At 63.9% G+C, this 15,272-nt stretch overlaps 1 protein-coding gene, 1 long non-coding RNA gene and 2 other non-coding genes across 4 annotated transcripts; 3 read left to right on the forward strand and 1 right to left on the reverse strand.

The window, feature by feature from the left end:
* Positions 1-262: 262 nt before the first annotated feature.
* Positions 263-2,292, forward strand: LOC113934646. The gene is made up of 3 exons (XR_003523746.2): positions 263-1,141; positions 1,330-1,394; positions 2,158-2,292. It is a non-coding gene; the product is annotated as an uncharacterized LOC113934646 (long non-coding RNA).
* On the forward strand, positions 892-1,022 carry LOC113935201. Its single transcript, XR_003523953.1, has one exon. It is a non-coding gene; the product is annotated as a small nucleolar RNA SNORA17 (small nucleolar RNA).
* On the reverse strand, positions 1,388-12,198 carry DIPK1B (divergent protein kinase domain 1B). Its single transcript, XM_035723718.1, is given in 7 exon segments — positions 1,388-2,417; positions 3,943-5,047; positions 5,049-5,258; positions 5,746-5,922; positions 6,044-6,151; positions 8,782-8,916; positions 12,029-12,198. Coding segments are annotated over 6 exon segments (1,293 nt in total). The 5' UTR covers positions 12,092-12,198; the 3' UTR covers positions 1,388-2,417; positions 3,943-4,447.
* On the forward strand, positions 1,451-1,586 carry LOC113935200. The gene has a single exon (XR_003523952.1). It is a non-coding gene; the product is annotated as a small nucleolar RNA SNORA43 (small nucleolar RNA).
* Positions 12,199-15,272: the final 3,074 nt, after the last annotated feature.

Below are 15,272 nucleotides of genomic sequence, written 5' to 3' on the forward strand. Positions count from 1 at the left end.
AACTCGCACCCCCCCGCCCTCGACGCGACCCGCAAGTCCTGGCGCCCGCAAGACCGCAAGGGGCCGCTAGAGGGCGCTGCGGCGGTGGGCTCGGGGCGGTGCGGTTCGACCCTCGCAGGCCGCCGTAGGCGGTATAAAGGGCGCGGCGCGCGCGTGTGCGTTCTTTCCCGGCGGCGGCGGCGGCGGCGGGCGGAGCGTGGTGGGTGGTGGGGGACGAGCGGCGGGCCTTCCCGGGAGCAGGCGGCGGCCAGGTAGCGGGGGTTTGGGGGGGGCGGGGGGGTCCCGGCCTTCCAGAAGCCCGCGCAGGTGCTGCGGGGCCGCGCTAGCCCCTGCCGCCCCCGCTCGCCGGTGGGGACCCGGGGGAAGCCGCCGCCCGCCCCCGCCCGTGTGTGGCCGCGCTTTTGTTTGAGAGGCGGCCTGACCGTCGCTCGCGCGCTGTGGCCAAGCTCCGGCCGTGTGCGCGTGCGCGGTGCCGGCGCCCCTGCTGGCCGGGCGGCCTGCTGCAGAGCTGCGTGCGCTGGCCGCGCGGGTGCCTGCCCGCCGGCGTGTGCGACGGGCCCCAGGCCAGGCGCTGCGGGCGGGCCCGCCGCGCCGTGACGCCGGCGTTGCACACGCTCGAGCCAGCCTGGGGCTCCGGGGGCCGGGGCTCCGGGGAGCAGCGGAGCCGTGCGCGGGCGGTCAGGCTTCTCTAAAGGCGAGGTTTCTTCCCCACGGAGTTTGCCTGCTGGAAACCGCGCGCTTGGGAGGGCGTCCCGGGTGAGCTGACACGTTGGTGCTGGAATGAGTTCGCCCCGAAGTACGACTGTTGTGCAAATTCAGCCCCTTGTGTGCAGTCTCCTGTGTCGGGGGTACTCGGTCCTTAATGCACGCGGTCGGGGAATCTGCCAACAACCTGCCCCCAGAGGCGTTGCAGGTGTGGCTGTTTGTGTCACACTTGTGTCATTCGGTGGCAGAAAGAAGAGAGGCTTATCTACGCCCAGTGTTCAGCTGGTGAACGTCTGGATGATTAATAGTCTGACACCCGACCAAGCGCTTTGGGCCTTGCCTGAGGCCACCCTGTGAAAACCCTCCCACTGTCTCCTAGTTCTCGGATGGTCTCAGATGGGCATATGGCCCTAGGTAGTGGGCCGCTCGATTTCAGGTAGGCAGAACAAAGGACGCCCCTCAGTAGTTCCTTCCTGCTTCCTGCCTGGCCAGCAGGGTAGGTTTTGCAGAATCCTGCAGAAGCAGGGAAGGTTTGCTGGAAGCTGGTCCGGTGAACGGTAACGATGACAGCCGACTTTTATTATACTCTGATTTCGGGCTGAGTATTTTTGTTACTTAATACAGGAACGAGGGCAACGGCTGTTGCCCCGGAGGGACCCAGAACAACTTCCGCCACCATCCAGACCGAGGTAAGAGGAGAGACGAAGCTGGCCTCCCGGCTGGGTGGGAGGGAACAGCTGCCCTGCCGGTGCTGGACCTGCCGGCACCCCAGATCCAGCTGCTCTGCTGTACCTCGGACGTCAGGGCAAATAGGAAGTGGCTATTTCTACGCTCAGTGCTCAGAACAGTGAGCACTAAGAATGGTTTGTAGCCGAACATGCCTTAGCAGCTGTGGATTGCTGCTTGGCGGGCACACCTACCTTCGGGCTTCTAGCTAGGAACGCCGAGCATGTCACCAGATGCTTTGGTTTTCTGATTCGTCTATAAGATGACACTCAGGAGGTTCGAGTGAGCCATGCATGTGTATGAGCAGGTGGCCAGTTTTGGGCACAATGGGATTGACCAGGAGAGGGTCTCCTTCCTGGAAATGGTCATTCTGTAGGTGTGTTTGGAGGGCTTTTTGGAAGTCCTTGCCAAGCGTGTCATGTGTGTCTGGCTGAGATCTGCTATGAGTGGCCTGGGGTGTGTTGCCGCTCCCTGCGGGGGCTACCGAGCCGTGCCCACATACACCCCTGTTTTAAGGACCCTTGAGACTAGCGGCACAGGAGGCCATCTGGTCAGGCTGGGGAGGGGGAGGGACCCCAGAGGGCTGCACCTGGCTTTGTCCTGCCAAGGAGACAGGTCGGCCCGTGTGGAACCCTGTAAACCAGGGCTCTGGTGAGAGGAGGGGGGTGGCCTCGGTAACCCCAGTGGAGTGACAGGTGTGACTGAGGCTTTCCTGCCTTCTTGCAGGTGGAGAGCTCAACACTGGTACAAGCAGGCGAGACCCGGGCTGGCTGCTCGGGGTGACAGACTCACCAATTTAAGGTTAAAGAGAGTAAGATGTTTTGCATTTATTTTCTGAAGCATTTGTGCAGAACGTTGGTGTGTTGGAAAGCAGTCACGTGTGCTCAGCTCATGAGGCTTGCACCGGGGAGATCTGCTGGGCCAAGGCAGCAGGAACTGTCAAGTGTTGGCAGACACTGTTCGGGATTCCAGAAGGTCCGGGCGGGCTAAGGCAGAGAGGAGGGGTCGGAATAAACAGAAGCTAGTGGCCGTTTGCAGAGGCACAACCAGACGCCGCTGTGGCCTGGGCTCTGCTCTCAGGCGGGGAGCCACTTCGGGGACAGGGCGTGCCCCAGCTTGGAGGCCCCAGGCCTGTAGGGGTGGCCCTGTGTGTGTGCCTCATGTAGCAGGTGAAGGATGAGCAGGCTCTGCCCCTGGCACCCTTGTGTCCTGCTTCTTAATCCTCCAGCCATTGTGTTCTAGGGGGAAGTAAAATCCTTGCAGCGTTTTCCAACTGCCCAGAGCCCACGATTCTAATTTTTTTTTCATTAAGATTTATTTTGGAGCATAAGCTGGGGGTGAGGGTGGACAGGGAGAGAGAATCTGAAGCAGAGTCCACACTCAGCCTGGAGCCTGACGTGGGGCTCGATCCCACGACCCTGAGATCGTGGCCTGAGCTGAAAGCTAGAGTGGGGTGCTCAACTGACAGAGTCACCCCAGTGCCCCAATTCTAAACTGTTTCGTGCTGTATTTGGATTACCCACCCCACAAGGGAGAAGAATCTAGATGGGAAAGAAAGTTATTTTTTAATGTAGGTAAGGATGAGTTTTAGGAATCAATACTAAAAATACAGGTATCACAGTTGAAATTTTGGAATACATTTTTCAATAAAAGTGTGTGTTGGCAAAACTTGAGATTGGTGTTGAATAAACCGTCTTCACTTGGTTTTTCCTCACAGTGTGATTAGCTGAGGCCAGAGCAGGAGGCTGGTGGGTACGTGTGTGCACATGCGCGCCCACGCCAGTGGGTGCAGGGAGGAGGGGGCAGCTCGCTTTCCTGAGCTGTCGCCTGCTTATTTGGCTGTGTGACGTTCAGGGGTTCCTGCATAGCCTTTCCCAGGCATTGTAACCACTTGGGAGTTGAGCCTGCAAAGGTCAGTGGCCCCCGAGGACTTCGGGAGTAGGCTCTGCCCACCGCAGCCCGGGACGGGGACGCAGCCCTTCCCCCAGCTCCCTGAGCCTCCTGGTGCCTGGGATCTCTTAATAAACCTTGTGACTACTTGTGTGGAGGTTTTGAAACCTTGCCTTTCGTCAAAACAATGCTGGGAGTTTTCACTTCCCAGAATGGAAGCGGAGGGAGCCACCTGCTGATTGCCTCCATGGGGCAGGTCACAGCCCTGCATATTCTCCATTCAGCGCACCAGCCTGGGCTCAGCAGTGGGGCCTCCATGGGAAAAGGGTGTCCGGCTCCTGCAGTTTTCCCTTGGGGAGAGGCAGGGAGAATGCTTCGCTCTTTCCTAGATGATGGATTTTTCACCTAGTGGTTTATGGATATGTGTTGGAAGTCCTGCGCGGCTGGACTGTAGGAGAGGGTCTGGGACGGGAGGAGCCCGGCTTGCAGCTTGTTACCAGGACACCCGGCTCTTCATTGGTACCCTCCTTGGGAACCGTAGCACAGTCCAGCAGCATCCGGCATCCTATCACCACACCCCTCCTGCCCACCCCGCCAGTGTGGCTCTAGGAGAGACCGTACCTGTGATGCCCGCTGAGGCCTCCCCAGCGGATGGGGACCCGGAGGACCATGCTGCATTCCGTCCAGCCTGGGCAAGAGCAGCCCCCACCTCTGAGCTCAGAAGGCCGGTGGCGGGTCTGGGAGGCAGGGGTCCAGCATGGCGTGAGGGAACCCAGGGACACTCACAGAAAAGCTGTTTATTTACATCACACGTTCTTCAAAGTAACAAAGTCCCAGGTGAGTCCTTCAGCCAGCCCTTGTGGTCAGGCTCCAGGTGCTCCTTCCTGCCCCCCTCTTCCAGCTATGCGGCTCCCCCATCTGGGTTGTTGGTATCTGGGGCAGAGGGAAGGACCCCTTTCCCTGGCTTGTTGCAGGTGGATGCAGGCCAGGCCTCCAGCTCCTGGGTCCTGTCCTTTGCGGGGTGGTAGGGTGAAGAGGGAGGGAGACCCAAGGGCGGGAGTGGCTCTCTGGGGCCCCAGGCAGCTCCCTGGGAGTGGGGACAGGGTGGGGGGCTGGGAACCAGCCATCACGAGTACTTGGTGTTGGAGATCTTCTTCCAGAGCAGGGTCTTGAGGTGGCTCAGCACCAGCGAGTGGTGGGCCTCCACCTGGCTGGCCAGCCCGCTCAGCGTCGTGCAGGTGCGCAGCTGCTTGCCCAGCTCCTCGCGCAGGTCGGCAGGGGCGCCGGGCAGCAGGTAGTCCCGTAGCAGCTCGCACACCTTGGCCAGGTTGGGCTGGATGAGGTCGCCCTTGCACTGTCTCATGAGCTTGTCACAGGGGGCCCTGCAGTCCCGGCCATAGGTGCAGTCCGAGCTGCGCTCGCAGTGGCGGCCCTGCAGGAAGCGGCGCACCGTGGCCTCGGGCGCCACCTGCTGCAGGTCAGCCATCTTGAAGTCATACTTGGCGGTGTAGCCCACGTTGGCCAGCGTGGTCTCGCACATGTAGAAGGTCCCGTAGGCGCCGTGGAAGAGCTCCTCCACAAACTCCAGCAGGCCGATGGCGATCTTGGCCCTCCAGGGCCACGCGGGCCCCAGCCACCGCTGCAGGGCTGTGTGCAGGGCGGGGGGCAGCAGTGGGCGCAGGAGGGGCGGGAGAGCGGCCCCGTGCCAGGAACCGTGTGGGACCCCCCTCAGTGACATAGAGGTCCCCGCAGGAGCCCAGCAGCCGGGACGCGTGCTCCTCCTGGAGGGACAGCAGCAGCAGGAACTCATTCCGCTGGAGCAGGGCCCACACCGACTTGGCCTCGGCCAGGGACACCCTGCTGTCCTTGTTGAAGTCGGCCATGAGCAGGACCTGCCCAACCAGCGCGGGCAGGGAGGGCAGGTCTCCCAGGTTCGCCTGACATGGGAGACCCAGAGAAAGGGAGACCACGTCATTTCAGGGCCAGTGAGCCTGACCTGGTGGTGAGTTTCTACGTTGGCAGGGTGCCCACCTTGACCTAGTCGGCTCGGACCCCTGGTCGTCCGCTGGGTACATCTGCCAGCTTGGGAGAGCCCGGCCTCCAAGCACACGGAGGGGACAACCCAGGGCTGTGCAGAGCCCCCCTCGCCGACCACTGGTGCACCGTCCTTTCTCCAGGAGCTGCTCCTGGGGCCCTCATGTCCCTGCATCTCCACCGGTGCTCTGGGAGCTGGGGAGCAGGCACTTGGATCTGCTCTCACCCCACTTCCCATGCGCAGGGTCCTCTGCACCCAGTAGGTGCTCCCCTGAGCGGAGGTCTGCTTGGAGCTGAGGTCCAGCCAGATGCCTGGCTGGGGGCTGTGGCTCCCACCCCCGCCCCCGTCTCCTGCCCTGAACTCCGCACGGCCCCCAGGAGCCAACTGACCTTGAGAAAGCTGAGGGTCATCTCTCGGAACTCCTTAATTGAGGTGCCCCGAGTGGGCTTGTCGAACAGCACCAGCTCCTGCCGGGGGGCCGGGTCCAACCTGGCCTTGGGGTCCAGGCCCTCCTCGATGCCACATTTAATGGTCACCTCCTTGCCCTGCCACAGCCCACTGTACACCTGCATGGGGCCACAGGGGTCCTCGAGCAAACGCCCCCTCCTGCTGCACCTTGCACTCGAGCCCCGGGCCCCCAGGGTAAGGGGCCCAGGGCTGACCCCAGTCAGACCCTCCTGGGCTTACCTGCTGGCCTGGGACAGAGGACAGGCACGTCCTCCACTCTACCTTGTGCAGGTTGCACAGGTCCTGGCAGATGGAGCCGGAGATGATGCCCTTGCGGTACTGGTCACACTGGGGACAGGAGGAAGACACCAGGAAGTGGCCTAAGGAGGTGGGGCCCTCCCCCCACCATCCACTTGTGGCAGGTTGAGGTCCCATTGCATCTGCCGTTTGCCGCCTGGTTCTTAAGCCCCTCCACGTCTCAGAGGGGCCCCCAGACCACAGCAGCTGGGAACCGACAGGCTCCAGCCGTACCTGACCACGCGGAGGGCCAGGGCACCCACGGCGCTGGCAAGAGCCTCTGCTCACTGCGGCCCCTCGCAGAGTCCGCGGCGCCCCCCACCTCCTGCGAGGTGCGTTAAGTCTGGGTCTCCCTGGCATGGGCTCTCCCCAGTGCCAGGAAGCAGGAGCAGCAGAGCCTGAGACATGAAGGGGCCCTGCCAGGCCGCCTCATTAGCCAGAGGCCCCGGGAACCACTGGCAGCAAGAACCAGGCTGGGCTCCCGAGCCGCGGCCGCCCCCCTGCCCCTTCCCCTGCAGCCCCCTGAACCCTGCAGGTCCTGGCTGACCCAATTAGGATGGTGGGGAAGCCAGAGGTGATGGAGTCGGCTCTTCCCCCCGGGGCAGGGAGGTGCGGCCATCTGGAGCTCTGGAGCTCTGGAGCTCTGGAGCTGGGGGTGCCTCCCTGGAAGTGCATCACCGTTGCCATGGAGCCCGGGCCCTTGCGGGAGCCAGGCTGGGAGGAAGGAGAGGGAAGTGAGTGTGCAGAGTGTGGAGAGCAGGGCGCCACCCAAGTGTGGGGAGGACGCAGGGCAGGGAGGGAACCAGAGGCCCCACGAAGGGGGCATCAGGAAAGCAGCGGCCGCTCATCGAGATGGGAAAGAGAGCCTGAAAACCCATTCCACCACCTTGTAGGGAGTGCCTCCACCCCAAAGGGTCGGCTCTGAGCCCCAGAACTGCAGGGCCTTCGAGGGGGCCGGCCAGGGACACGCTTCTGCCTGGCACCACGCCGCCCCACCCGTGCCAGGGAAGGAGCCTGCTGGCCACACTGCCCCCCTGGGCTGGGGAGGGGCTCCCCAGGGGCTGAGAGGGGCAGTGTGCCCCATGGTCTCGGGGTGCCTCCAGCCCATCAGGCTTGGGGCAAGCTGCCCTACTTCCCAGCCTGTTTCCCCCTGCAGGGGGCCGAGTACCTGCCAAACACCCAGAGCCTGTAAGAACTTGACCTGTGACCCCTGGTCGCACCCTTAGACACACTGTGGAACCCCCACGAAGCAGGCAGGTCTCCTCTGGAAAGGAGGGGGCATCCCCACAGCCCAGGGGGGACACCCTAGGGAGACACCCCTGGGCACACAGTTTCCTCGGGCTCAAACGCCTGCTGGCCCTCCAGGCAGCTGGGCCCTGCACCCCTGGGCCAGAACCCCCCGCCCACTGGCCTCACTCCAGCGGTGCGTCCCTCCCGCCCCCATAGCTCACTCCAGCCCTCACCTGCCGCGCGGGGCCCATGGCCACTGCCCGCCACACCATCCTGGCCCTCCCCAGCCCCACCCTCACCCTGAGCTGTCCAACAGCAGGGCTTCTCCCCACCCCCCTGCCCAGAGGCCCCACGTCTGGCCTGGACTGTGAGGGCAGAGCCATGTGTCCGGTGCCCAGCTCAGGCCTGGCCCCTGGAGGCCACCGGTGAGCCTTTCTGAAGCGCGCCAAGAACAGGCAGGAGACAGGAAGGCCTTTTCCCCCAAGCGTGGGAACTGCGTCCTCGGTGCCCCATGCTGGCCTGGCCCTTTGGGGAGGTACTTAGCCAGCAGTTGGGGGGACTGGACGCCACCCGGCCTCTTGCAAATCCTGTCACAGGGGTTCTCCCACCTCTGGACTTCCCCACATTTGGCCCCCGTGGCACCCTGGCCAGAGCAGGCATGCCTGCGCCCTTCCGGGGCCAGCATCAGTCCCACACAGCCCCCCAGGAGAGGAGGCCCCTTCATCTTACAGCGGGGAGGAGCAGCTCCAGGCCCGGCCAGTGGCATCACAACCCTGGCCAGCAGCTCGCTGGGGGCTCCAAACTGCCTGGGAAGGCCAGGCAGGGTGCGGGACAGGGTCAGACGAGTCTGGGGCTTGCCAGGGCCCCTGGGGCTGGTGTGGTCGGTCCCTCCAGCCTGAGTCCTGGGGTGTCCACTAGGTGTGCACCCGTGGGTCCATGTGCCTTCCTGTGTATGGGCACGCGCGGGCTCCTGGGCCCGCCACCTCACGTGCACACCCACGGACACATGCCCACTCCTGAGCGGCCCACACGTGTAGACGTGCACGCACACCTCACACTCACTCTAGGCCACAGGCTGCCACTTAGGCCCAGCCCGCCACCCCTTGTCCCCAAGGACCCTACCTACGGCCTCCTTTGGTGAACCCCTGGCCCCGGGGGGGGCGCTCAAGGCCACCAGTATCTGTCCACCCCAGTCTCCCTGCTAAAAGTCCCCCCCGCAAACATCTCAACATCCCAGCCCCCAGCTCTGCTCTCCCACGCACCTGCAGCAGCGCCCTCCCCCGCCGTCCCTCCCTTCGTCCCTGCTGCACCCAGCGCAGGCAGGTCCATCTCAAAGTCCACCGCGCCGGCGCCTCTGAGGATCCAGGGCCAACTGCATGTGACCCGTGCGCGTGGGCCAGCACCGGGCAGGGAGGAGCCCTCCCACGAGGCCAGCCCAAGGTGACACTTACGATAACCACCTGGCAGACGTGCCCACGGCAGAGCTCCGCGTGGGACGAGTAGTGCACGTACACCATCCAGCTGCCCACAGAGACGCCCAGCCAGACCAAGAAGACGTACTTGACCCTGAGGCCCGGGAGCCGGCCCTGCTGGGAGAGAGGCCTGTGAGGAAGCGCCACATTCGGGGTGCGTGTGCCCTCTCCACCAGCCCCAGCCTTCCCCAGCGGACCCCTCCCTGGGGCCAGCACCCTGCCCTGCTCCAGCTTCCAAAGCTGCCCGGCACGGACGGGGCGTTCCTGGGCCTCGGCATGCCCACTCTGGGGCGGGGGTCAGGTGCCTAGCGCTCTCAGACTTTTACATCTCACGAGCAGGCAGGAATAAATTTCAAAATGCACGGAGACACATGGTAGACGACTCTATGTTGATCTATTTTGATGAAAAAAGATACATTTTACAAATTTCCCTCCTGCCTTGCTGACCTTTAACCTCTGCACAAGGTCAGGCTGGAAAATCCGCCGCCCCCCCCCTCCACCCTCCATCCTCTGACTGGTGGGCAGTTCCAGCTGAAGCAGCCAGGCCCAGGAACAGGTATGGAGGCTGCAGGTGCACAGGGCAGGCCTCAGCAGCCCAGGCACCCTGGGAGCCTTAAAGAGACAGCACCTCGGACACTGCGAGCAGGCGGCATCGTCCCCAGAACCAAGGGTGCACCGACAGGTGAAGAGCTATGCAAAACAGGGGTCCGTCCACATCGTGGAAAATCATTCACTCTAAGAGGAAGGAATCCCAGCTCCCGCCACAACGCGGAATGAACGTGGAGGACACGGTGCCGAGTGAGATCAGCCCAGCACGGAGGGACCGATCCCGAAGGGTCCACTCCCAGGAGGCCCCAGAGGAGTCAGACCCACAGACACGGGGTCAGGGGTGGCGGTCAGTGTGTAACGGGACAGAATCCAGTCTGGGAAGATGACTACGTTCTGGGGACAGAGGAGACGGTGCACAACACCGGGAACGCACGGACACCCCTGAGCTGTGCACTTAAAAGCGCGTAAGAGGATAAAGTTTAAGTCACGTGTATGTTCCCACGATAAAGAATAAATCAGACAGACATCCCACGGCCCTACGGCCAGAGGCGCTGCCCCCATGTGTGTGTGGGGGCCGGGAACAGCGTCTTGGGGGCTCAGCCCCTCTGCCAAGGCTCCCCAGCTGACGCGCAGAATCACAGGTGCGGGGGGGCCCAGACCCAGACCCACCTGCGGCAGTGGGCGAGGGCACGGCCTCCCATCCGGCTGCCCCTGCCCTGGCGGATCCCAGGCCACCTGGACTACTGTCCAGGAGCAGCCAGATGAGGGGATGGGGTTCCCAATGTTCCAGTCGGGGGGGCCGGGCCCCAGAGAAAAAGGGCTGGAACCCAGGGCCAGGAGGTGCTCCGCGCCCCACTGGGCGGCGGCTCCAGTCCCCGTTAGCCCCGGGGCCTGCTTAGCCAAAGGCTGGGCTGGCTCTTCAGTGAAGACAGGGTAGGGGCCTCTGCTGTGGTCATCTTTATGGCTCCTCCAGGAGAGGCAGGGGCCTCCCTTCCTGCTTCCCGGGCACCAGTTCACAAAGCAGGCCCCCCCCGGAGGGGCTGTAGCAGGAGGAACCCTGAGAGCGGCAAGGACTGGGGTGCGCTGGGCACAACCAGAGGGCTGGGCCTCAGGCCCACTTGTCCTGCACCACATCTGCTTCCGTCAGATTTGTTCAAAAGGAAAAACAGGAAAACAGAGAAACAGTGTGTGGGGGGGTGTTTTGGCAGGGACAGGGTCAGAAGACTTCCGGCTGGCAGAGAACAATGCTGTAAGGTTGGGGTGAGTGTGTGGCCTGGGGGGGGCTGGCAGCCAGGGGGGAGGGCAGGCTGGAGCAGCACTGGACCTGGGGCTGACCCCAGAGTGGACTCAGGCTCACCGAGGGACCACAGGGCCCACCACAGACACGAGCCACACCCCAGCCAGACCCCATCCCCCACCCCAGGGCTCTCCCAGGACACTGTCCCCACCTGGCCAGCTCTGACCAAGCTGACACCCCTGATCTTAGAGGGGCACCTCCTCTTAGGAGCAGTCCCTGACCTCCATGGTCCTACCTCCCACCAGGGAGTGAGCCCCCAGGACAGGGCAGGGTCTTACTCTTCAGTGCGTCCCAGGGCAACTGCTCCCCAAGCCCAACCTGGCCCTGATTCCTGGTGGAGCCACGGACTTCAGGGGTCAGTAACAGCCACGTTACCTGGAGGCTCTGAATGTGACCTGACAACAGCACGTGGGCAGGGCTGGCTCAAACCCCTGGGAACCAGCCCCTGTCCTGGGTCCTAGGTCAAGCTCTGGGCCTCCCCTGCAGCAACCTGGGTCAAGGTCCCTCCCTCAGGGGACAGGGGAGGGGGCAGTGCACAGCCCACTTCCTGGCCTAGGGGTGGGCCATCAGACCCCTCAGCTCCCACCCGGCCTAGAGCTGGGCCAAGACCAGGATGCACCCTGAGGGCCCCAGGTGGGCAGGAAGGGTGTCCCACACTGACACAAAACCGACACGTTTCCTGGCTCTGAGGCTCCCCCCGCCACCGCCCCCCCCCCCCCCGGCGGGGAACCCTCTTGCCCTGGCCCAGGACAGCCTGGGGAGGCCAGGGAGGTGTGGCTGCTTGGGACAGGACTGCACCCCAGGCCAGCCCGGTCATGGGGTGGGCCTGTCTCAGACCACCTAAACCAGAGTGACAGGCTTCGCAGCGGGGTTCCCAAGGCAGCCTGGGCTTCCCCAGTAGAGAGCGGGCCACCGGCAGGGGACGGTGACTTGTCCAAGGTCATGGTGGGGGTCAGGCACACCCCTAAGCTCGGGCTGGCTGGGAGATGACCCAGGGACAGGTTCTGTCCTTCTGAGAGCGCTTCTATGTGTCCCAAGTTTTCCATAACAGAAAAAACAAACCTTACCGCTTTTTAAGTGAAAAAAACAGGCACGGACCTGGCGTGCTTTCTGGGCTCCGGGAGGGGTGGGGCGGTGGGGGTCCAGCCCGTGGGGGAGGGGCTTCTTCAGCCCCGGGGTCAGGGCTGCCACCCCGCAGCATCCGCCGCCCCTCTGCCCGCCCCATCAACGCCCCATCAAACGCCCCCTCCCCAGCCCCTCCCAACCCCGCAGCCGCCCCCCAAGCCACGCAGCGCGGCGCGCAGGAACCCCCGCGTCCCGCAGCCGGCCCCCTGGCTGGCCGCCGCGGCCCGCACCGAGGCCGGGCGGGCGGGCGCCTACCTGCAGGCCCTTGGAGAAGGGGCAGAAGAGCACCAGGTGCGCCAGGCGCCGCAGCCGCCGCATGGTGGGCCCCCGGCGTGCGCGGGCCCGGCTCGGCTCGGCCTCAGCCCCGCGGGCCGGCCCGCAACGGCCCCGCCCTCTGCCGCCGCCTTCCCGCGCGCCCGCGCCCGCGCCCGCGTCCACGACCACGTCCACGTCACGCGAGGTGCACTCTGCCGGCCGGCCCGGGCGGGGGCGCGGGCGCGGGCGCGGGCGCGGGAGAGGCGCGGGCGCGGGGAGAGGGGCAGGCGGGAGTGAGAGGAAGGGGAGCGCGAGAGGAGGAGGGGAGGGACGCGGGAGAGGGGAGGGGCGGGGGCGCCGGGGAGAGGGGGTGGGGCGGGGGAGGAGGAGGGGAGGGACGCGGGAAAGGGGAGGGCGGGGGCGCCGGAGAGAGGAGGGGAGCTGGGAGAGGGGCAGGGGCGAGGGAGGAGGAGAGGAGAGGACGCGGGAGAGAGGAGGGTGGGGGGTCGGTTAGGGGAGGGGGAGAGCGCGGGAGACGGGCAGGGGGCGGGGGCGCCCGGGAGAGGAGGGGAGGGGCGGAGGAAGCGCGGCGGGGGCGCGCGGCGGGGGGCGTTGGGGGGAGGGGGAGGGGGCGCCCGCGGCCCCGCCCCTCGCGCCCTCGCCCGCACCCCGGGCTTGGGCCGCGGGGTTGTCACGCGGACCGTCGTGGACGCGCGGGCGGAGGGACAGGCCGGCCGCCTGCAGAGCCCCCATGGTGCGGAGGGTCCGGGAGCGTGGGGGCGCGGAGGGCAAGGCCCGGAGTGGGGGATCCCGCGCAGCCACCCGCCGGGCCTGGAGGAGCGGTGGACGCAGTGTGAGCGCGTGCGGGTTTCTTCCATTTGTTCAGGGAATTCCCTGAACTCACCTTTCTTACTGTGCGGTTGCGCCCGCGTTGACCTGCAGCACCGCAGCCGCCGCCCCAGTCCGGGCCCTCTCTCTTTGAGCCCCCGCAGCCCCAGCCCTGATCGTCGCCCCGCGTACTAGAAACCGGGTGCAGCAGGGACAGCCTTGGGGTCTGGCCAGTCACCGGCAGAAGCCAGAAATTCAGTGCCCTGGTCCGTGCGGAGCCGCGCGCCGGCCCGGGCTTGGTCAGCGTCCGCCGGCGGACGTGGGGTGGCCAGGGGCGCATTTGCCCTGAACGCTTGCACTGGGTTTTGTGTGAAGGTGGGTGTTCCCGTCGGGCGGACAAGCGCGGGGAGAGGATTGCTGACCTGTGAGCGTGGGGCGCCCGCCGTGTGAGGCGCGTGGGCAGTGGGTCCTCTGTGCGGTCGTCTGCATTCGCTATGGACTGACCACGTCAACCACCTGTAGATCTTCTTTGCCAAAACGTACATTTAATTTTTTCCCCTGTGTTCTTTTGAGTGTAGTGTTTGTTTCCTCGTGATTCGGTTTGGGGAGTTCCTCCTAACTTCCGGATACCACTACATTATCAGACAGGTGATCTGCAAAGACCTTTTCTCCCAGTCTGTGGCTTGTCTTTCCTAACGTTGATGAAGCCCAAGTACCATTTCTTCCTTGTACAGTTTGTGCGTTTCTTGTCCTGTCCTATCTCAGAAATCTGCCTAACCCAGCAGCGCAAACATCTGCTGTGTTTTTTATCTAGGGTTTTTTGGTACAGCAATGTCCCCCCTTACCCGCAGTCTCAGTTCCCGCGCTGGCCCTCGGCCCGGGGAAGCAGACTGACCCTCCTTCGGACGGAGGCTCTGGCCCGCAGCTGCCCTCCCGCTGCCACCACGCCCCCTGCGCCCCTCACCTGCGTCCTCCCGCCCGTGGGCATCTCAATCTCTGACGGCGTCCAGGAAGGGTGAGCACAGGGCCACGTGACATTCAGAGAGCGAGACCACAGCCACGTAACTTTACCACGCGCGTACTGTTACTGTCGTTCTGCTTTCCTTATTAGCCACGTTCTTACTCCCTTCCTGTGCCTAGTTTGCGGCTGAGCTCACCACAGGTATGTAAGTGTAGGAGTGAACGTAGTCCGTGTAGGATCCGCGCTATCGTGGTTTCAGGCGGGCCACTGGGGTCTCTGGGAACGTATCCCCTGTGGATAAGGGGCCGGGGGCTACTGTTATTGGGTTTTGCACGTAGGTCGATAATTCGTTTTGAAGCTGACTTTTGCATAAGGATGCAGGATATAGGGCAAGATTGTATTTCGTTATTTTGGTTTTTTGTTTTGGGGTGTTTCTTTGTTGGGCTTTTTTGCACATGGGTGTCTAGCTGTTCTAGCAAGTTTGTTGAAAGATGAAACTCCTGTGGCAGACGTGCCATGTGGGACGCTGCCCTGTGAGCAGCTTCCCCCCACCACCCCCCACCTCCCGGACCCTGGAGGCGGGTTTTCAGCAAGTTCCAAGGCCAGATTCCCAGCGATGGCTGCAGGCACCACGGTGACTTCTCTGCCATCCGGGGTACCCACAGCTGCGTCCTCCTGCCAGGGTCTCAGCCTGGGCCGGGCGCGGCCCCCAGCTCAGCCCCTGGCGGATACTCCCCATGTCTGCTCTTCAGGCCACACCTCTGTAGCAAACTTTCCCTGTGTACCTCGCCACGTGGCTTCTGTCACTGATGGGACCCCGGACTCGACACAGGCCTCAGGTGCAAAAGAGGACCACAAGCCTCTTTATAAAACTCACCAAGACCCGCTGCACCCCACACTTCGGACCCACGTGGCTCACCCTCAGGCACCCAGTGTCCTCAACCAGATGGTCATTACCCTTGAACTTGGGGCCTATGACGGCCAGCACAAGAGAGTCCCAGGTAGTTGGACCAGAATGAGTTTAGGTCCCGTAGGCCCCAAAGCATGCATTAGAGGAAAGAAGCCTCCTGCTCAGGAGGGTCAGGATTGAATCCTGATTATCCAGAAGGGATCTAGACGGCCCCACCCCCACACTGTCGTCCTCGGTCATCATTACCGAGGAGGTGTTCAACCGTTGGTGCGCCTCTCTGGGGGTGGCCGTTGGTGGCCCCCTGCCAGGGAGAGGGCCACAGCGATGGAGCCAGAATCTCCATCAGTGAGCTTTGGAGAAGAAGGCTGTTCCGAGGCTCCAGCAACGGCAGGCACCAGGGTGGCAGGACGTGGGGACCAGCCCACAGTGGGTGTCCTTTGTGATACAAGGAGCACAGCTGTCAGATTACAGGAGAGACCAGAAAACACAGACGGCCGCAAGGGTGTGGCCAGCCAGCGGCTCGGCTTGGCAAGGAAGGAGGCATC

This window comes from Zalophus californianus, chromosome 13 (assembly GCF_009762305.2).
Source record: "Zalophus californianus isolate mZalCal1 chromosome 13, mZalCal1.pri.v2, whole genome shotgun sequence".
NCBI classification, from domain to species: Eukaryota; Metazoa; Chordata; class Mammalia; order Carnivora; family Otariidae; genus Zalophus; species Zalophus californianus.